The sequence below is a fragment of the Streptopelia decaocto genome (genome assembly GCF_964273445.1).
Source record: "Streptopelia decaocto genome assembly, chromosome: 8".
NCBI lineage: Eukaryota > Metazoa > Chordata > Aves > Columbiformes > Columbidae > Streptopelia > Streptopelia decaocto.
In genome coordinates this window covers 4,220,830-4,241,587 of record NC_138662.1, presented here as the reverse complement: position 1 = coordinate 4,241,587, position 20,758 = coordinate 4,220,830, and the positions used below count along the sequence as shown (strand labels likewise).

Genomic DNA, 20,758 nt, shown 5'->3' with positions numbered 1-20,758 from the left:
TGGTTTCTCAGACTCTTGCTGGTTTCTTAGTTCTTTAATTTTTTTTTTTTTTTGTTCTCCTGGGAAAATCTTGAAGCACTTTCCATGTTGCCAGCTGAGAATGCCTTAAAATGAGAATGCTTTCCTTTATTTGTCTATTAACCAAAGGGTAGTCTCTTAATTAGGTCACAGGCAAGGGAGAGAGTACCTGCTCTGTCATACAGGAGACAAACCCACTCACTTTACAAGGTCAGCGAAAGATGAGCACATCTGTACATTCCAGGGATCTGATCAGGTGCTGTGTTATTTAAGACACCTGAAAATGAAGAGAGCAGCTTGTCTCACAATACTAGAAAATAAGGATATCTTCTGAGTGATACAGTATCTATGTCAAACTCTTTAATGTGTGCTCAGTTAGTGGGGGGACATTTTTTCCACTGTTACTGTACTTTTTTAATTAACTCTGTGCAACTTCCCAGGAAAGCATTTTCTCTGAAGGAGTCCTGAGATGCTTTCTCTAGTCCTTTGCCCAGTGGTTTATTTTCACTTCTTGGCTTACTGTAGGTATATCCTGTTGTCTGTGCTTCTCTGACTTCCACTAGCTGTTTTTTTTGACCAGAACCATTCCTTTTGTTGTAGACTATGTTCTCCCCAGAGGCAAACCATGTTCTTGTGGCTACCATAATACACATGTACACTCAACCATCAAAAAAACCCCACAAGAACAAAGGGTTTTGTGATCTTTCTTTTGAAATGTGGATGCTTTATGAGTTTGCACAAATTGTTCTCAAATCCAGTTAAGACGCTAGATAAATTGAACCTCTGTGTGCTCGAAACAGAAATTGCCATTGTAGATGTAGAATTTGGAATGTAAGTTGTACAAATCTGCTTTTTCTTGTGTTTCGCTTTTGCAGCTGGTGCGGGAGCACCGTACCCAGTCAGCCAGCCCCCGTACAACCCTGCTTACATGGATCCTCAGAAGCCCGTCTATTGAAAAGATCTTCTACTATGCTTCTGCATACAAAACTTTTAAAAGTATAATTTGTGCTGTTTACACTGTGCACCTGCAGTATATTTTTCTGGAAGACAGCAGTCTTTTTTTCTCGGTAAAGTGAAAGTTAATTCCTTATTTTTTTTTAAATGTGAGTACGAGGAAGGAGTATTTTTCTTGCAAAGGTTTTTAATTTATACCTCAAGCAAATACAAAAAGATATTTTGTTCTATATACAATGAGAAGAGCATTGTCAGACACCCAAAGCTGTAGCAATCTTTTGCACAGTATTAAAACATAAAGACTTAATCTCTAAGAAACTACCTGATGCATGTTATGTATGTTCTGCCTGTTCTGAAGCTACTATTGTTAGGTAAGCTATAGTGTAATACATTTCATTTACCACTCAGAAGGGAATTTTCCTGGTTTTGAAACACATTTGCCTTCAGTAAGGGGTAGCAAACCACATTTAATTGTCTTTGGACTAGTTGCGTTTTTCTATGGTAAGTAGCATAAGTTAATAAATTTCTTATTTTCTTTCCCAATTTTAAGGCTTTAAAACTGTGCCTTTATTGGGTGTTTTCTCAGGCCATTTTAATTTATAGCTAGAAATGAGCAACAAAACCAAACTCTCTGCCACTTTGTAGGACAAACAGATCAAAAGCTGAAAACCTGAGGATTCTTCATAAAAATTGTTGGACAAGTATTTGTTGTCCAAGTATTATTGGACAGTTTACTTAAGTTGTGTGCTGTTGATGAGTTTGGAAGAAAAATTAGCACCTTAATCATACGTTAAGCAGAAGCTCCGACCAGTGTTCAGTCCTGCCTCATCACAGGGAAGGAATTTAATTTACAGGAAAGATGTCAGAAGTAGATTGGGGTTTTTAAATGCTTAGGGTTTGTCACTGTCTGTAGTGAGAACCGCAGCTGGCAGGAACCTGGGGATGACAGATCTTTATAAACTCAGTCTTCATTTGAATACTGATATGCAGGGGGGGAAAAGAAATCCCAGCTCAACACACAGGAGAGATTAAACCACCCTTTTCTTCAACATTCTCATAAAGCTGAGCAGAGAACGAGAAGTCAGGGAAAGGAAGAGTGGTAGGGTCTGGTCACAGCGAGGTAAGGTATGTCCAACTAGGTAGTGCTTGCAGTCATGAAACGTCCTGAGACATCCCCACGACTATTATTGCTGTTTGCAAGGCTTTTGGCTCTGTACGCCTGGTATTGATCAAAAGAGTAATGATTTTTTTTTTTTTTAGTGTACTTTACAATTCTATCTTTCCTAACATTGAAGTAGAATGTGTTATTCCTCAGAAGAGCTGTCTAGTCTGTATGTATCATGGTGACATAATTGGTGAAATAATTTTGACATATCTCATACACTGTTTTTACTTTCTTAGAGAGGCCATTAAGCCATATGTCCTGCAATTCTATATTTAGGGTATATTACTGTTTGAAAAACATAGATAGTGGCATTGTTTTACCTCATCATGGATGGAAACTGCTGCTGTCAAAGGCAGCCTTATTTCTCTTCCTGATTTTTTATGTTTATTTCTGGGTTATTCCGATTATTTTTTCAATAAAGTCTTCAAGGCATTTCAGAAGAAACTTGTAGAAAGGTTCTAGCATTGTGATTCATGACAACCTGTGCCCTTGTGTTACACCTTTCTAAGAGTCTTGAAGTTAATGGCTAGAGTACAACCAAAAATGGACAGTGTCTTCTGTATGGGGGGTTAAGTGTTTCCCTAGAAATCTGGAACTTTTATGCACAGGAGGGAGCTGAATAACTGCAGAAAGGATGGAGTCTGGCTGGTGAGGTGCAGCCAGCGAGCCGAGCACAGGGACAGTGTTCCCGCGTTGGGCTGTGTGAGGTGGTCACTCTGTACCTCTCCTTCTTTCCTCCGTCTGATGTGACAAAGCACACAGTTTGTGACACTGTTAGTAGGGTTATGTTTTGGTTATAAAAGGAAAATCTGCAATTTCACAAGAAGTTGGCTCAATCATCTGCCATCATCCCAAAGGAACAGGTTGTAGGAAAGCAAAGTGACAACAATAGAGGTCCCCAAATCTGAAGTTTTCGTGTAGATGTTGTACAGACCAAATAAATTGCCCTGAACCCCACTGTATGTGGAGTGGTGGGAGGAGATGAGGGATAGGGTTAAAGATTCTGAAAATTTATAGCTTTCCTTCAGTGAACATATGCTAATAACTATATACAAGTGAAGAGGTGGATCATTACTATATGAGGAGTTACTTTAGTAGTAGTATTACCACTTCAGTTACAAAACTCTGAAAGTAAATGGTTCACCTTCCTCACTTCATAATTGGAGCACCCGACCAGACAGATCTCTTATTGTTAATGCATGAATCATCATTAACAATGAGGCATAGGACCAAATTTTATTACGTTGTCGCCATGCAACCCATTGAAACTTGTTTTTATGTGGTTAAGAGGATGGAATGGTTATGGGAAAGATGGAGGAGTTGATCCGTAGACTTTTAGTTTAAGCACTGCTGATTTGTCACTCCAAGCAGCCATTGCCCTCATGTTGATGAGTCGGTTCTCCACAGGGGAGGGGGAATGGAATTAAAATTTTAAATGTCAAAAGAGTCTATGTTCATTTTTTAAAATTCTGTAAGTGCCTTTGTTTCAGAAATGTTTTGTGAAATTAAGTACAGTAGAATACTCTGTACTGAATTTACTAGATAATCATTGTTGATTTTATTACACACTGTAACCTAGCTTTGTATTTTGTTTGTAGTTTAAATGTAAGTATTCAAAAGAAATGGCATAAACTTTCTGCACCTTTGTAATAAATGCAGTGTTTTAAGTATATTCTATCAATTTTGTTTTCTTAGCCACAATTTCAGTATTATCTATGGGTGTATCTGCAAAAGTACATTATATTCCATTGTGTTTGACAGCTGATGTTACCAATTGTACTTTTCTCTTGTATCATGAATATTATTTTTGTTAGTAGATACTGGAGCCTAATGAAAATTACAGGTCATATCATAAAGCAAGGACACTATAAGCTCCTGAATGATTTTCTGGCAGTGCTTCAGAGCTAAGCTGAAAGGATTGCTTCCAAGTCCTTGTCCAGCATAAAGAGTAAATTAAATGCATGAAGTTCAAATGCAGTAGCCAGCAAATCCCAAGACATTTGAAAAGTTCTAGTGTCGACTTCAAAGAAGTCCGTAATTTGATTAAAGTTTAGTATCTTCTCAACACATATTTTGACTTGTGCTGAATACCATGCCTCCTTTATCAGACAGATTCAACATACGGTAAGTGACACTTTCTGCTCTGTGTGAAAACATTGTCACTAATGGATTTGTATACTTTCAGTAGGTTTGAAAAAATGCTTTCGAAATCTTGTATTCATGCCCCTGACTTACTAGTCCTTCACTTGAAAATATTTTCTTTCATCAGGTCAAGAATGCTTTTTATAAAATGCAAAGTTGTACTGAATTAGTTGAGGGTGTTCATGATATAATAATTGAATTGCCAGCTAAGTTTCCCATGTGGGATTTAAAATAAAAAGGGAAAGGGAAATAAAAAACAACAACAAAACCCCAAACCCCAAACTTGTTCTGAAAGAGTTGTTTATCATGGAATAATTAGGTAGTTTTGTAATATTACTACTTGAATTCATTGGAGTTTCAGCCACAAACTGCTAATGTGTTGCAGGTGGAATGTAGGTCACAGAATCACAGAATGTTAGGGATTGGAAGGGACCTCGAAAGATGATCTCACTTCCAATTTTATTTCACATTTTCTCAACAGAATTTCTGTTAGTTAACTGGAAACAGCAGACAAAAATGTGTGCTGCTGAAAACCTTAATCTTGAGAACAAATCTCATTAATGTTTGGGCTAGAAATTACACCAGAAAAATGCAGAGTTGTTTCTGATGTTTTTGTCACCACTGCTTTTTAGTTCATCTGTTTTTCTTTTCCCATGAGTTTTTAGCAGGTGCATCTGTGCAGCATGACTGAATTTGAGAAGCAACAAGCAGAGGAGCCTCCTCCTGTTCAAAGCAAAGCTGAGTGCCTTCCCTTCTCTGCACACAGGGCTGAGAGCAGGAGCCAGTGTGATGTTCAAAACCTCCAGATTTCCTGTAACGAGCATATAGCATTTCAAAGGTACCTTCACCCTCTAAAAGTACAGCACAATGTTGTATGGGAGAACAAACAGCTGAAAGCCCAGGGTTAGGTGAGGAATACTGCTCGTTAGGTTTTTGTAATGTTTAATCAGCAGTTGTTTATGGTAGTGTGCATTTTTCCAGGACAAAACTTGATGTGCATCTTAAAACCCACAGCAGGGACGTGTGGAGGAGCTGGACGCACAGGAGGGAAAACTTTAGCAATTACTGCCAAACAAGCAATTCTTTTTTTTTTTACCCCAAGTATGGAAAATGAATATCTCATCTAGGCATGTATAATAACTTGCCAGGTTTGTTTTAGCCAGTGCTTTGGGGCCTTATTTTGTTTTTCCTCTGGTTACTATTTCACCTCATCTCCCTGTTAGTACAGCCTGCATCACAGGAACCTGGTCAGATTCACAGCTTTTAAGTAAGCTGTATAGGAGGAGGAAAAAGTACCTGAGCTAAACCTGTTAGAGGTGAGAAAAAGCTGAGGAAAATAAGTTATTTTATCCTTTCAAGAGCGCAGGCATCTGTATTGTGTGGTTCACAGCTGCTACGCTGTGCATTCTTCAGGGAGTGTCTGATAAGAACAGTCTGAGTTCTGTTATTTTTTGGTCATGAAGACAGTAAACCAGTAGCCCCATGATCTGTAAAAATGCTTCAGTTCTTTTCGGGAGATGATCAGCTGTACATACATGATTGGATCTCTTTAAACATCCCAAGAGAATGTAACAAGGAAGAAGGTTGGTACAGTCATGTAATAATCCTGACAAAAGATTGGTCGCTATAAGTGACTTAAAAGGCAGACAGAAATCATTATTTGTTCTCTTTAGGAGTGCAGCTTCATTTCAGTTCACAGAAAATGCCTTCATTTTCAAATGCTACAGTTTAATTTCATAATACTATGATGTTAGTATAATTTTTACCGGTGAAAGTGTAGGGGTTTTGGTTTGTTTGTATACAGGCTGGGCTATACCACTTAAAAGTGGGAAGAAAACAGAATGTAGAGGGACGCACTAGGGTGTTGTCTCTTAGAGTGGGTGGGTGGGAGAGGATGCAGTGCCAGAAGGGAACTATTTTATTTTCCCAGCATTTTTTTCCACAGATAATACTTCTGTTTATATAAAGTTTAGCAGTAATACACTTCTCCCTTTTACCAAGTTGCCATACACACGCCCTTTAGATGAGGCCAGGAATTTTTTAAACAAGTTTTTATAACTGGATTGGCTTTAACAACTGGGTTTCCTTAGCTGGTTTTCATCTAAACTGCTCTTAACACTTCATTTGTTCTATTCACCCAAAAAAAGGGTCTAAATGCATCTTATCTCTATAAACTCATATGTTTGTTTAGAGAAATGAGGTGGTGAGAACAGCACAGATCAGTTGAAAAGTGATGGCAGGTCATTGCATTTTGGGACATTGCATTTTGGACTATCTTAAAGGTCAGGTAGTGCACTGTTGGGTTTCTGTTGTGTTTGTGTGTGTATTTTGTTAAGTGGATAAGTCAAATGGTTTTGTGATGCTGAGACTCCTATAGCATGTCTTGTCCAGTGGCCGGGTAGTAGGTGTTTCGAGAGTAGTTACCATGCAGGTGTACATGGACTTGGAAGGTTTTGCTGTTTGGTGTCTGTGTGTCCTTCCTTGCTGCATTTAAGCAGGAAAAGGGCAGTTCTCCAGATGCTACAATTTGAAGGGTGCTACTGAGCGGAGCGGTTGGCAGCTGCTGTTTCATGGAAATGCCCAGGCTCTGCCAGTTGCTGCTGCAAGAGGAACAGAAGGTTGATCCCTGGGCTGAGTTGTGGGAGGAAGGAGTGAAGCTTTGGCCCCAGGGAGATGCTGGATTATGACACCGGTGATTCCTGTGTAACTGTTTCTTGGAAAGTTCTCTTCAAAAGTGAACGCCAAGAGCTTGTCCAACACACTGGAGTGGGGCTCTTTGCCCAGGCACACCAGGCAGGACACAGCCTCTTGGGGTTATGACCAGAAAACTGGATGTTTCCCAGTTTTCCAAGGGCCTCTTTCCCACTCTGGTACTGTCTCTGCTGCTGGTCCCTGGAGCCAGGCTTGTTCTGAATCAAGTATCTATCAAAAAATGGAAAAAGCTTTCCAATTATTTAGAAATACAAACCTGTGGGCTCATTTTAGTAGTGCTCACACTTCCCTTTTCAGGGTCTAAAGTTCAGCTGATACCTGCAGCTGAGTATAACAGCTGATAATCACATATGGTTGAAAGGGTGTAGCACAGTTCTTCCAGTCGTCAGTGCTCCATCCTAGGAATGAGATGCTCATTCGTCTTCACTGCCTTGCCTTTCCAGATACGACAACCAAAAAATGGTCACTCTGCACACATTTAAATATCCTTATTTCACCTATGAAGACAAAATGCTCTCCTCAGTGTTACCATCTTACTCCTCTAAGGTAACATTAAAAAAAAAAAAAAAAATTTCCAGTATTTTTTTCTTGGATATCTCAATAGTTGACACTTTCAGCAGATTCAATGCGTTGAGAAAAATGAGTGAACTCAGATGATCATTACAGGGATTTGAATTTCTCTCTCAGAACTGAAATGCCAACTCTGAGTTATTTCTAGAAAGGTTTTTAAAATCACAACAAACTGTTTACTAATATCAATAGGAAAATTGTGGAAGTCAAGCAAGACAGTGTTACAGCTGCAAAAGAAACAAATTCGTTGAAAAGACTTTCATGTGAACTCAGGTGACTCCAAACATCTCAACACATTCAGCATCATAAAATCAGCTGTAGTGACAGTAAAATGGAGAACACAATAGTAAAATTTGTGTTCCATTCACAGCGATTTCATAACTGATGAAATTCATAAACAGACCCAGTCATAAGCCATTGAATAGTTTTGCACAGCAAAACAGTACATTGCCGTATAATTTTAACATCAAAATTTCTTTACTTTCAGTTACACTTAAGTGGCACTTAAGTAATCAGAACAAGGAAACATGTTTTAGTTGTGCTGTGGTCTAGTGCAACTTTTAGATTATCACTTAATAAAATAGATTATCTAAATTTCAGATTTATACTGGCAGTGATTATTAGATGAGGAAGGACAGAGATCTTTGCTAGGTTTAGCTAGCTGGAGTCCATTCCTTGGTCTTCTGCTTCTGGCTCAGGAGGATACAATTCATCCAAAATCAGCTCTGCAACAACAAAAAAAATCATGTTTCAGAGAATAATTTTTCTACTTGATATTGCATAATTATAGCTGGTATCTCTTTGCATTTTTAAACATGCTGACTGTAGAAGTATACAGCAAATATCCTTTTTCAAGTTCAATGCAAACAGGTCTTTAGATAGGTGTTTTGTCATACAAACTTCTCCCCCACTTTAATGCCTTTTTAGGTATTAAGGGAGGGAGCTTATCTTGGACAGGCAATTAAATTTAGCTATTAGTGAGAAAACAGTAAAGGGTACTTTTGTTATTTTACAACTAGTTCTGACTATTTATTAAGTTTAAAACCTCCTTTCTGTTAACTAATGTTAAAAAGCCACTAGGACAAAAGCATAGTATTTTGTGTTTCAAGGTTACTACAGTTTTGCAGGCACACACGTGCACCACCGTCCCCAGAATCACAAGCTGTTCCACTGGCTTGGTCCATTCCCAAGCAGAACTAGACAAGGTGTTAGGCAAAGGTCTAGGAACGCTCAGGACACTCCATGCCATCCGAGTAGAACAAATACACACCACACTGTTTAGCATCTCCCAAAAAGTCACTGTAATTTGCAGTGACATGCTTGCAGGACCTGCCTTGCTGATGCAATATGGACACCAACAACAAAGGATTTATTGCTCCGGTTCTGAATAACACCAGATGCCTTGCCTGGTATCTTGTAGCAAACCACGTGCTGACAAAAGAGCACAATCTTCACATCAGATCGACAGTGTGCATGTAAATAATGCCGTGAGTGAGCAAAGAAACAGCCTCATGGTACAAGGAGCAGAGGTAATTTCACGTGATTAGCTCTTTCTGGGAAATGGACACCAGAAGTGTGCAAAGCAAGGGGCAAGTCCTGATGGACAGGGGCTAGAGAAGCTTTTGGGTTAACGGAGGAACGTTGGGGATAGAAGAGGGAAGGGGAAGAAAAAGATGTTAAGGATGCAGGAAAAAAAAATGCAGAGAAAAGGTGTAATGCTAGTTGGAGACTTGGAATAATGTGTTTTGGTTTGCTTTTAAATAAGGTAATGTATAGTGCAGATTGTTCCACGAAACAGAGATGGAGTATAGGATTTTGTTTGATCAGATAGTAGGGAGATATTTCTATGGAGAGAAGAAAAAAATATAACTATTAAAGAATAGTAGTGGTTTGGTATAATGAATATTGAGAAGCGCCAGACTATTGACTGGCTTCAGAGGTCTGAGCAACAAACATTCATGGCGCTTGTACATAGTGCTTGTTCAATGAGGAAAGGGACAGTAATGGCATCTCTATCTCTACAGCATGGGAAAAAAGCCAGCATTATCATCTGACTCATTTTACCTTCACAGGCGCTCAATTTTTGAGTCTTTTTGAGAATGGCTCTTATGCCTGGTATGGCTTGGTCATAGTGATGAAGAACTTCCAAACAGTGTTCATGAAACAGTTTATCTTTCTGAGATAGGCTGTGTAAGAGTAAAACAGCATCCCGTAAAAACTGAATAATTTGTTCCTTATGTGCACACAAACTGTTCTCAGATCTTCTGATCTTCATCCACTGTCTATGTAACATTATAATTAGCGCCTTAACCACCTGCAAGATGAAAAAAGTGCCTCAGTACACTAAGTTATAGCAGCAGAACTTCACTGATTTTAAATATTTTTTAATATTTTCTAGCAAGCAAAAGCAAGCTTCCTAGAAGGTGGCATCCTTTAAAGTACAGTACACTTCTAAGAAAAGGGCCCAAAGCTACCTCAGCTTTGTTAGGCGTGCCTTTAGGTTCTCAGTAGGTTAAGCAGCCCCTGCAGTGACGCCGTGACGTACCTCGAGGTGACACTGGCAGCCTGTCCCAGTGAATGCCGCCGCCGGACCAGAGCACCGCAGGCACCTCCTCAGGAGTCTGACCGTCTGTTACAAAGACACGCAGATTGCATTAGAATGAGCACTAGGGTTCTGCAGAATCAGCGAGCAATTAAGCTGCAAATGAAGTAGAAATGATATTTCATTACTAGTTTCAAGCGTGTTTTTTTTTTTCCTTAACTGTTGATTTTTTTTTACTGAAAAAAAATAGTTTAATGTTTTTTCCCTGTAAAATTTTGCAGACATAGAATTTGCTTTGCACAGAAACCTTTTCAGCTTTCTGATGAGAAAGGCTGGTGAGGCACAGTGGGCCTTAATTCACTGCATACAAATAGTATGTTTACACTTAATATAACAATGTAGGTAGGGGGGGATATTGAAAATGGCTCAAAATTCTTTGAAATGAGAGCACAAGTGCAGCAAATGGTAGAACCTCGAACAAGTCACCACTGTCAGTACAAACAATACAAATTAAATTCAAAAGCTATTCTTCCTGTATATAATAATGATTATTATACAGCAAGCTAGCATTTCCATGGAATACAATGCATACAATCCTGAGTTGCTACAGACTGCCTTTTATATGTAGTAACTCTTAAGATACAGTTCAGAAATAATTAATACAATCAAAATTAATCATAGATCTTGCTTCCTTTTAATCCTCTATCGATCTAAAAGCAAAATAAAGATTAGGGTTGATTATTTACAGCCATCTTAGGATCTCTCTTGCTTTTTCAGTGACTTAACTATGACTACTATGATTGATGTTCTCTTCAAGAATAGTTACTGATGCAGTTCCAAGCAGCTACTCTTAGAAAAAATAAATAAATAAATGTAATCCCTTACTGTAAAGCAAATACTTTCAGTTTCTATTTCAGCTGGGGAAAGAACTTTGTTTTCGGACAATTGTGCATTGCCTTGTTCCTCCTGCTCCCCCAACTGGAAATAACAGGAAAAAGCATGTGAACAAACAGCTGTGGTTACCTCTTGTTCCAGCTGAAGCCAGAGCATTTCAGATGCGGATTTATCTGGTCTTGATGTAATATACGTGTACAGTGCAAGAAGAAGGCAGGTGTCTGAAAAACAGGTAACTTGTTCCTTTCCCAACTAGTCAATTGCTTATGACAAAAATTAATTTTGTCACATGAGAAAACATTTTAGAAAATACAGGCTCAGGTTCTTGCTTTACTTGAGACGTCTTAAACTGGAGACACCAATATCCCTAAACGTTATACACGTGTTTGTGGTAATACTGTTCTACTTCATTCATAAGGAACTGGATGAAGACTATTTGTCATGCAGAACAGATACCAGAAGACAAAAATACTCTTCAAACAATAACATAATCACTGCACTAGGAAACAGGTTTTCAGGTAGCATAGCAGGCTTTTTGCCTTTGGGGGTTTTACCACCTTGGAGCAAAGCCTGTTTGCATTACTTTTAGTCATGCTAACTAACATTCGGCTGATAACAGTTGTCTGTGTTACACAGTCTTTTACCTGAATGAGAACAAAGCTGAGCAAGCAAGGTGTGGTGTTGAGCAAGAGCAGACAAGAGTCTCACGGTCAGAAGGACAGCAGGTGAAGGGGTCTCTGGACACAGACAATGGAGCAGAACCTGGCTACTCAGTAAGTGCTGAAAACTTCAAAAGAAAAATCTGAGTTAGAAATGGGAAATGTGCTGACAAGTTGAAAAGACACTACTTCTTGCACACATCGTTGTAATTTGTGCCTTTTTAGGCATTCAGGACATACCTGATCTCAACTTACGTGTCAAAAAGTATACTGAAAAACACATTCTGTTACATTTGGCAGTTGGTCTGCAATTCATACTACGGTTGTGTGTATTAGACTGTTAGCAGGTGAAACGTCTCACTTTTGAGTGGCATTTTACCTACCACAATGAAATCCTGTGCTCTTGTTCCTTATGCATCTCCCAGCAACCACAAAAAACCCAAAATGAATGTTACAGATATTTGGATCAACTGCATATCACCTTAAGAAGTTTTCTCACTTTCAAGTGACAGCTACACAATGAAGCAACAGCATCTGCTTCATATGAACATCACACACAAATCTGGTCACTGACAGGGTAATTATCACATTCATTAGCAGCAGAGGCAGTAGAAAGATCTTCAACTGCTTCTCAAAGGTGACCCGAGAAACGCAATATTGTCCCACACATGTCAAAACTTCTACTGTCATCTGCACAAATTAGTTTCAACAGAGAATGAAAATTGCTAAACAACAGACTCTCAAATAATTCAAAAGCTATTAATGACTTACTTTAATAGCAAGTCCATTGTTGAGTTTTCAGCTAATTTCACCAAAACTTTTAGGCTTTGGTTCAGTATACTGTCAGTCTGGGAACCTCTTGCAGCAGAAAAAGCTAAAACCTGGAGCAGCTTTTTAAACAAAGAATGTTGAGCTTGATCGTGATTGGGAGCATCCTGTGGAGCTACAGGCAGCCCTCCCTGCATCCTGGTATCTTCTTGGTTACCACGCTGATTGTCACACAATGCATGTTTGTCCATCTTTGAAACCTGTTCATCCCCAACAGCAGAACTTTCTTCCATGTCAGGAGACAGCAATGTATGGACAACATCCCAGCTATAAAATGCCAAATAATAAAGAATACCCAGAGATATAACGGTAGTTTCTTCAAGAGACAACCTGAAGTCATCCTTACTCGACACCATATTTGTGTTGGTTCTGGAAGAAACAGCCGAATGGTTTCCAGACGAACCATTTACTGACTTGTCCGCCGACTGTACCGCTTGGCAGTAAGCACCGATATGGTGTTCTACCAAGGGCAAGAGGTGCACGGCGCCTCGGATCTTGCAGTGCGTGAGGTGCAAGAACTCCCTCCGGCTTTCCGTTGGGCTTCCTTCGGATAATCCTTCATCCATGGCAATCAAGTTCAAGCCTGTTATTGCAAGTTTTTGAGCTTCTCGCAGGGATACAAGAGGAGCAATTTCTTCCTGAGTCGTCCTGCTGCTGGCTAGTTGTGTGGGCTTCCTATCCAAATAAAATGAAAAGCAGGGAAATGTTTCAAAAGAAAAGGCAGAGAACATGGCTGAAATTTGAGTGATCCATATTCTGAATCAAATAATCGAAAGTCTAGAGTAATAAGAGATTCTGTTCCCAAAATAAAATGTGAATTGGAAAAAAAAAAATCCTACTCCTTGATGCCCGCATGGAAGAGCAACTTCCAAGCTTTACTAGGCCTTGTGAAAGTAGTCGGAGCTGACATCTGAGTCATTCAGCAGCTCGCTGCAAGCCATTGTCTGACACTACATTTCAAACATTGGCTTCTCGGTTTCATGCTTTTGATATCTTTTAATATCTTTTCTTATCTTCCGCTGATGTTATTTGGTGGCTTCTGGAAGAAGGAATATGTGTATCTCACTGATCTGTAATATGTAGGAGCCTTTAAAGGACTACAAAAACAACAAAAAAATATTTTCTTGCCCAGAGAGACTTCAGCTATTAACTAGTCAACCTGCAGCTACAAAGGCCAAACACACTACCTCTGCTTCCATAAATAACAAGGACAATGAGATATGAGCCTTGCAATGAACCCACAAGAATTACTAATAAAACACCATCAGAAAAGCAGAGGTATTTCAGGAGGTACAGTCTAATTCTTTGAAGTGAATACCAATTATAATTAATATCCAATATTCATACTTAAAATGCTTTGCAGGTCACTATAAATTAACTTGGAAAATCGCACATAAATGGTACATTACAAACTGAACATAGTTTAGTCTTTGAAGACATAAAGTTGACTATTCTTTTGATCATATTTCAACATTTTCTTCCCACTTAACTCAGGATTATGTATCTACTTCCCTCATTGCAATGAAAGTTTTATGTCCTTAAGTGAGTAACAACAGAAGCTGCTAACAATCACTCCCAGGTTTTACAGACATGTTTCTGTGCCTTCCCCTAATACATAAGTAACCTAGTTTAGCTCTTAGTGTTGTTCCATTGTTTAGTAGCTATGATAATCAAAGATTAATAATCAAATATGCAGAATGATGTTCCAAGTTTTGCATTAAACGGCCTGAGCAAAACAGCATTTAACACAAGGAAGGAGCTATCCTACATGAATAAGCATTTTGTAGCATAGGGAATGCCACTATACTAAGACCACGTCAGATACAGTTAAACAAAAAAAGTAGAACTTACGTATCCAAATAGTTAGGCTGCGATACAGCTCCAGCTAGAGGCTCAGAGCTGCTGCTGAGAAGATGGCAGAGCCCCAGTAACGACCCGGGGACAAGGGGCTGCTTCATCAGGGCGTTCAGCAAGATAGAACCTGGAAGGATAAATAATTGTCTTTGGAGTAGCTTTACCATCAACTCCAACACCACCACCAACATAAAATATTTCAAAATATCGGCCTTTTTTATAGCGCTCTCAACCTCAAAATATTTTTTTCATTACAAATCTTCTTGCTCTACAAGAGAGAATTCTTGTAGAGAATCATTCTCTAGAAATTATTTTCAGAAACATGAATTTAAGACACGACTTAAATATTAACCAAATTAAATTCGGAGATATTTTAATTATGATCTGCTGTTAGCAAAGTATCTTGAGCCAAATGATCATATATCCCAACCGTCCTGATGACTTGCCCTCCATGCTGCAGTCCAAACAATAGAATTATGTGATACAATTCTATTCTGAACTGGAAATAAAATAGTACCCTGAAGACTTTCCAGTGTTGACTGTTGTAAATGTTGCTCTGTTGTTTTTACCCTCATTAAAAAAAAGTAAATTTGTCCTGTTTTTTACATCTGTTTACAATAAAAAGCATAGCAAATTAATACTGAAAGAGCCAGCCTTGTAATAAGATGCCTCTTGATCCATACCCTTCCCCAAAGCAAAACTCAGGCAAACTTTCTCCTTCAATAGAATGACAATGTAAGAATGTTGTTAGGATACAAGATAATAATACCATCTGAAATGTTTTACTGCAAAAATCACAATATTCAAAGCAAAAAGTGAGTAGCTGAACATGACTGTTCTGCACAGGGGACTGAGTGTAGCAGCCTCCTCAGCATGACGCTGCTTGGAAAAGGCACCTGGCCGGCTCCTCAAAAGGCTCACTATTTCTCTAGTAACAGAATTAAGTTACCTTGTGCGTTTCGCTTATGTACAGACTTGCAGGAACCGTTTTTTCCCATTGCTTCAGGCTTCACGGATAAAACTTCAGGATGGGTTTTCTTACTGTCTAAAACAAACAGTGATTATGAGTCTATGAGAACTACGTTGCCCCTGTCTCTGTCCCTGTGCTTTACAGACGTTTGGTTAGTGCAACGGTTACGCAGGAATTAAACAGACGGTAGACCAGGAAAAAACATTTGTCTTGTTTAACTCAGATATGTTAAACAATAGTTAAGAGCTGTGATGCAAGTGGAATTTGCTCTGCAAAATAAGACAAGTGAATAAAATGTCACCATTATTGTCAGATGTTCTATAGATTGTTCAGTACTATTGCTCTCAACTTTTCTTAAAAAAAAAACGCCGTACCTTAAGCAGAGATTTACATGACTACATTAGTTAAAAATCAACATTAAAAGAAATTTTTAAAAATTGAGCGATTCATAAGCTTTCAATCAGCTATATATGTCACAATTACTACCCAAACCAAAGCCAAAAGCCTTGCTGGGTTCAGAATACAAATAATTAAATGTGTTTTTCAAACAAACAGGCATCTTGAGTGTTCTTACTATAACAAACAGTCAGGGGGCTGAAAAAATACCAATACTAATGCTTTAATGCTACTGTATTTTTCTTCTTGATGGAGTTCATACTGCCCATGTAGTTTCAGATTTAATACTGTAACTGACAGTAACATCTCAGGCATTTCATGACTCTTCCTGTAAGGATTAGTTCATGATATCCAAATTTTTCCCATTTATTATTTCCTATGGAAAATGGCAGCCAGCTGCTATAAAAAACCCACCGTTTTTGTTTCATATTATTGCAGTCTCCAAATACACGCATATATTCAGCTCCTAAGCCTTACTCAATGGATTTCAAGACCAAATTTTGAGAGTATTCCTGCCCTACACATAAAAGAGGAAATGGGTAAACTGCTTCTGTTTTTAATTTCAATATAGCTAAATATGTACCATCTAAAATAAATCCCAAAAAAGGACAGCTTTATAGCCAGAACCACAGGAATACAAAAAATGCGCCAGCTGACTAGCGAAGCGATTCAAGACATAAGCAAATTATTTCCTGTTCTTCTTTCTTCAATGAGAAAGGCAGATAACAATTTGGATATTTTAGTTCATCACATCATAAACAAAAGTTTTTCATTGTGGCCAACAGCCACTTCATCGTTGACATCTGGGCACCTGGCAGACAGGCATCACCAAGGGCTGAATTAAATGAGATGGATGCCAATTTCTGTCATAATTGTTTAATGCCAATTGGTATAAAATAAAGTGAACTTTCAGCAAAAACAAAATAAAACAAATACTTGTTTTTCTCTACAGTGAACTTAGTGAAACTGTTCAGCCGCGTGGTTCAAAAACCCTTCTCGAAGGCAGAATGTACGTATGCAGCTAAAAATGTGCCTCGTTGTATAGGGGTTTACCTTCTTTGATCGAAGTAGTTGGGGCAATCAAATTTCCTGAAGAACACGATGGTCTCATGGACATCTCCGCATTGAAGGATTCCTTTGTAGGAAAAGATCTTTTTCCAGGCTGTGGAGAACATCCTTCTGATTTCACTTGTATTGCGAAATTCTTCTTAGGGCTAAAATAAAAATCGAACACTTAGATGAATCAGTATTTCTTTTGTCATTTTATTAAACAATAAACAATGATCTATTTAATAGCTTATGTAATATTGATGTTTTAAAGATACTTCACTATAAACTCTTTGCATTTCTGTCACAGATACAAGGAAGGCTCTTTTTGAGCAAATTCCATAGAGATCCACAGACCTTTTTTGGTTTTAATTCTTCAAGAAAACAGAGCTAAGAGTTATATGGAGAAAGAAAACCTCTTCAATAGTTTAAGCAGGCATATTGAAAAAGGGAACACAAATTCATTTTGGAAAACTCATACCTTGGCGTTAAAACCGTCTGAGCAACTTGTTTATTTCTTTCACAGTTCTGGAGTCGTGTTCTTAATTCATTCATTTCTGCATCTTTGAACTGCAACTCTGTCTGTAATGACAGTAACTGAAAGAGGAATTGCAAGGACAGTTTTACTGTTACTGAATAGTTCAGTGATGTTGTAACTGCAGAACGACTAGAACTACCATAAGATTTCAAGGTTACCACCTGCTCACTGTGAGCTCTACATAAGATCTCCATTTTTATGTATGCTAGTCCAATTAATACTCTCTTAGAACCAAATGCCAAGACTTCAGGCAAGAAGCGTGTGACTTGTTAAGACACTTGAACTTTACTCTCTTATTTTGGCAGAATAAAAGCCTCAGAAAGTGCTTACACTTTCTTCTGGATAAGAAAATGAAAGTGTATATAGTTAGGAAATTTCACGCAAATGTTCTTTCTTTGACAAGATGGACCATGACATCATTACGTCATAAATTCAGCTTCTGCACATGATGCGCAGGTAACTGTGACAGAGTTACAAACCTTTTTGGAGAACTCTTTTTCTTTCTCACTGAGGGTCTGAGCTTTTTCCTGTTCCAACAGCATGTATGATCTCTTCTGTTCCTCCACAGCACACTCCATCTGCCACAGTGAGTCACGCAGAATTTTTATTTCTCCATTTTTAATAAGAATTTCATCCCGCATTTCTTTCAGCTGCAAATAGATAAATTCCATAAGGGATGTATATAACCAGAAGTATGTATTCATATCATGATGTGGTTGAAAATTAGGCATATTTATACTTTGTAGGGAGAAAAATGCTTCTGTAACCCAGTTCAGAAATTCTGCAATATTGCTTCTAATATTTTTCTGATTATATCAGGCTCATCTGTTTTCTCTAACAGAATTATAAAATGACAGCAAAGACACATCTTCATATCGTGTCCCGGTGTCTGTCAGGGACCATTCTTCTCTTTCCCTTTCTCTGCGATCATGTTGTCTCTTTGAAAAGTATTATAGTCACATACCAATAATTTATGCAGTGTCTTTGCAAATACTCTCTAAGCAACCATCCCCAGAGACAAGACTTTTGAGAGATAATAGAATGAGTTATTCAGAAAAACAGGGAGAAAAAAGCAGAAAGACACCTCTGTACCACTATGCAAAATTATGTTTTACCCCCATGTTGAACACGGCGTATAGGTAGGAGCTTCCCCAATAAAGGATGTAATTGAACTGGAGAAGATTCAGAGAACAGAAGGGTGACAAAAGGTAAATCAGGTTGGACCCTCCTATCTGGGGAAAAGCACAACTGTGAGAAAACAAAAGAAACAAAGCTCTGTCGAGGTGTGAGTGCTGTGCACATTATGCCTTTACAGCCAAGACCCAGCCACTGGAAATCATCATTATGTGCAAAGTTCAAAATAAAATCAAAGCAGCAGCTTCCTGACACAATCTGTTGTTAAGCTGTGGACACCTTCACACTAAAAGGTATCCAAAACCAAATACCCAAGCATTTGAAAAAAATACACTATAAAATATTAAATGCACATATAGTATTTCTGGATCAGGAAGTACCTACATGAAATTTTACCAGAGGCTAAAAGACTACTCTGGTAAAATATTATCATAAACTTGCTCGGGTCCTGTATTCTTCCTTAGCTGTCTGCCACAGAAAAGATGGACTTGGTACAGGCATTTGTACCTTCTTATTGTTCTGCATCTATTTCTTCCCCATAGTATCTTTCTGTAAGGGATCATCAGAATGTAAAATAACAAAACACAACTTAAATGTCACTTTCTCAAATCTTTAAGTTGCACAAACTCACTCTTGCTGACGAGCTGACAGGAAAGAGGAGAATGGATTTGATAGGAAACAAGTAAAACCAACAAATTAGCATTTGCTAATCTGAAATGACCAAGAAATAAAATATTGCTCTTACTCTTAATATTACTACAGCTGTTTCTAGCATGACGCTTTTAATAGCTCCATGGATTTCACAGATTACTAATCAACTTGATTAGAAGGAAATACTTGGAACTGAACTTATCCACCTTTCAGTTAGCCCTATCAAAAAAATTAGTATTTAGAGGGGAGGGGAAGGTATCACTAACCTTCTGTTTAATTTCTTCATGCTGTGTTTGCAGCACTTCAAACTGGAACGCATCTCTCATCAGACTGTCTTCTGTACCACCTTTTTCTGTTGCAGAAAAAACCACAAGATCTGTTCTGAAGCACAGATCATGTATGTACATCACCAATAACATCAAGATTTTGTTATTTGCCATTACATGTATCTGAATATCTTAATATTTATCCTGTCACTACAAACGGGTAAATTACACACATCTGATCTCCACAATCACTTTTTTAGAGCTTGTGCGTCAATCCTTAAAACAGAGAAGAAAACTCTCCCTTCAAACATTTCTATTGTCATATCTTAAAACAGCAAGATGAGCCACAGTAAGTGCAAGTATTTCCTCCAAGATAATTTAATACATTGTGTAAATAAAGGTTAACAGAAAACTTTCTGACCTGGAGGGATTACAAATGTCAGCATTGCTAAAACAGAGGATTTAAGCCCTCTGTACTTTAACTATGAGCAAACCCCTGTATCCTGTATGCTTTGTCAAAGTAAATTTGAAAATCAACTGATAATAAGATGTATTATGCATTTACAAGTGAAAGTAACAGTCTGCTGGCCAACATGCGTGACACTATAAATGATACTTAAAGCATATTAGAAATTTATGAAACTCGTTTTGATTTATTTAACACATTTAGCATACAGAATCAAAATTACAGGCCAGTGCTAGAGCTTCCTGGTGCTGTTATTTTAATGCTATGTGGCTGCGTGGGGGTTATTTATGGGACTCTCTGGGGGTTATCCCTCCGAATCCGAGTGGGCTCTCCCAACACCCGGCAAACCACCGCGAAGCTCTGCGAGCCAGGCGGGATAACCAAAGCAATTCCCGGAGGGATAACAAACATGCCCCCAGAGCGGGGCGGGTTCCGGACGCCGGTGACAGCGACACCCGCCCCGGGCCGGGCTGTCGGCGCGCAGCCCCCGCCGCGGCGGGACCCACCGCCGGTCCCCGCTACACCGACCTTTCCACGTCCCCGCCGCGGCGGGCGCTCCGCCCCGGGGCAGCCCCACCGCCCGCTCGCCTCCGCCGCCCCACGCGTGTGCGGGGGGCGCGGCCCGCGGCGCGACGGGCTCCTGCGACAGCGCCTGCGAGGCCAGGATGTCGATCTCCTCCAGGTCGTCCGCCGTGAAGTCGTCGCTGTCCCCGAAGGGATCTCCCGGCCCCTCGCCGAGCCCCGCGCTCTTGGGGCGCTTGTGGGGCGGGAAGCCGTTCTCCAGGGCCCCGCCGCGGCCCCGCGCGGCCGGAGGGGCGGCCCCGGCCCAGCCCGCCCCGCACAGCGCCGGGCCGCTCCGCTTCCGCGGCCACGGCGGGGGCTGCGCCGCCATGGCCGGGGCGCCGCTGCCGCCGGCACCGGGGGACGGGCCGCTGACCCCACGCGCCGCACT

The 20,758-nt window shown here is 39.5% G+C and overlaps 2 protein-coding genes across 4 annotated transcripts in view; one reads left to right on the top strand and one right to left on the bottom strand.

Moving 5' to 3' along the window:
• Positions 1 to 3,807, top strand: part of SHISA5 (shisa family member 5) — a 25,963-nt gene extending 22,156 nt beyond the window's left edge. For both annotated transcript variants that reach the window (XM_082059974.1, XM_082059975.1), the window contains one exon: positions 894 to 3,807. In XM_082059974.1, coding sequence (XP_081916100.1) covers positions 894 to 973 — 80 coding nt within the window. In that variant the 3' untranslated portion in view covers positions 974 to 3,807. The remainder of the gene's footprint in view (positions 1 to 893) is intronic.
• On the bottom strand, positions 2,376 to 20,758 carry ATRIP (ATR interacting protein). 2 transcript variants are annotated; one of them, XM_082059959.1, is made up of 14 exons: positions 20,335 to 20,758; positions 19,341 to 19,426; positions 17,769 to 17,939; positions 17,233 to 17,348; positions 16,758 to 16,918; positions 15,288 to 15,383; positions 14,336 to 14,465; positions 12,428 to 13,159; positions 11,642 to 11,784; positions 11,127 to 11,218; positions 10,107 to 10,190; positions 9,626 to 9,875; positions 8,895 to 8,992; positions 2,376 to 8,286 (listed from the first exon to the last, which is right to left on the bottom strand). In XM_082059959.1, the coding sequence occupies exons 1-13, from the start codon at positions 20,696 to 20,698 to the stop codon at positions 8,931 to 8,933; spliced, it is 2,487 nt and encodes an 828-aa protein (XP_081916085.1). In that variant the 5' UTR covers positions 20,699 to 20,758; the 3' UTR covers positions 2,376 to 8,286; positions 8,895 to 8,930. The 2 variants fall into 2 exon arrangements, with proteins under 2 accessions (XP_081916085.1, XP_081916084.1); XM_082059958.1 differs by lacking the exon at positions 8,895 to 8,992 and having other exon boundaries at positions 20,335 to 20,756.

Bases quoted from the DNA above. Each gene is read 5' to 3' on its own strand.
- ATRIP (XM_082059958.1), bottom strand. From the start codon at position 20,698: ATGGCGGCGCAGCCCCCGCCGTGGCCGCGGAAGCGGAGCGGCCCGGCG. The intron at 19,427-20,334 runs GTCGGTGTAGCG...TTTCTGCAACAG, and splicing joins CGCGGCGGGGACGTGGAAAG to AAAAAGGTGGTACAGAAGAC. The intron at 11,219-11,641 runs GTAAAAGACTGT...CCTGTTTTTCAG, and splicing joins TCAGCTTTGTTCTCATTCAG to ACACCTGCCTTCTTCTTGCA.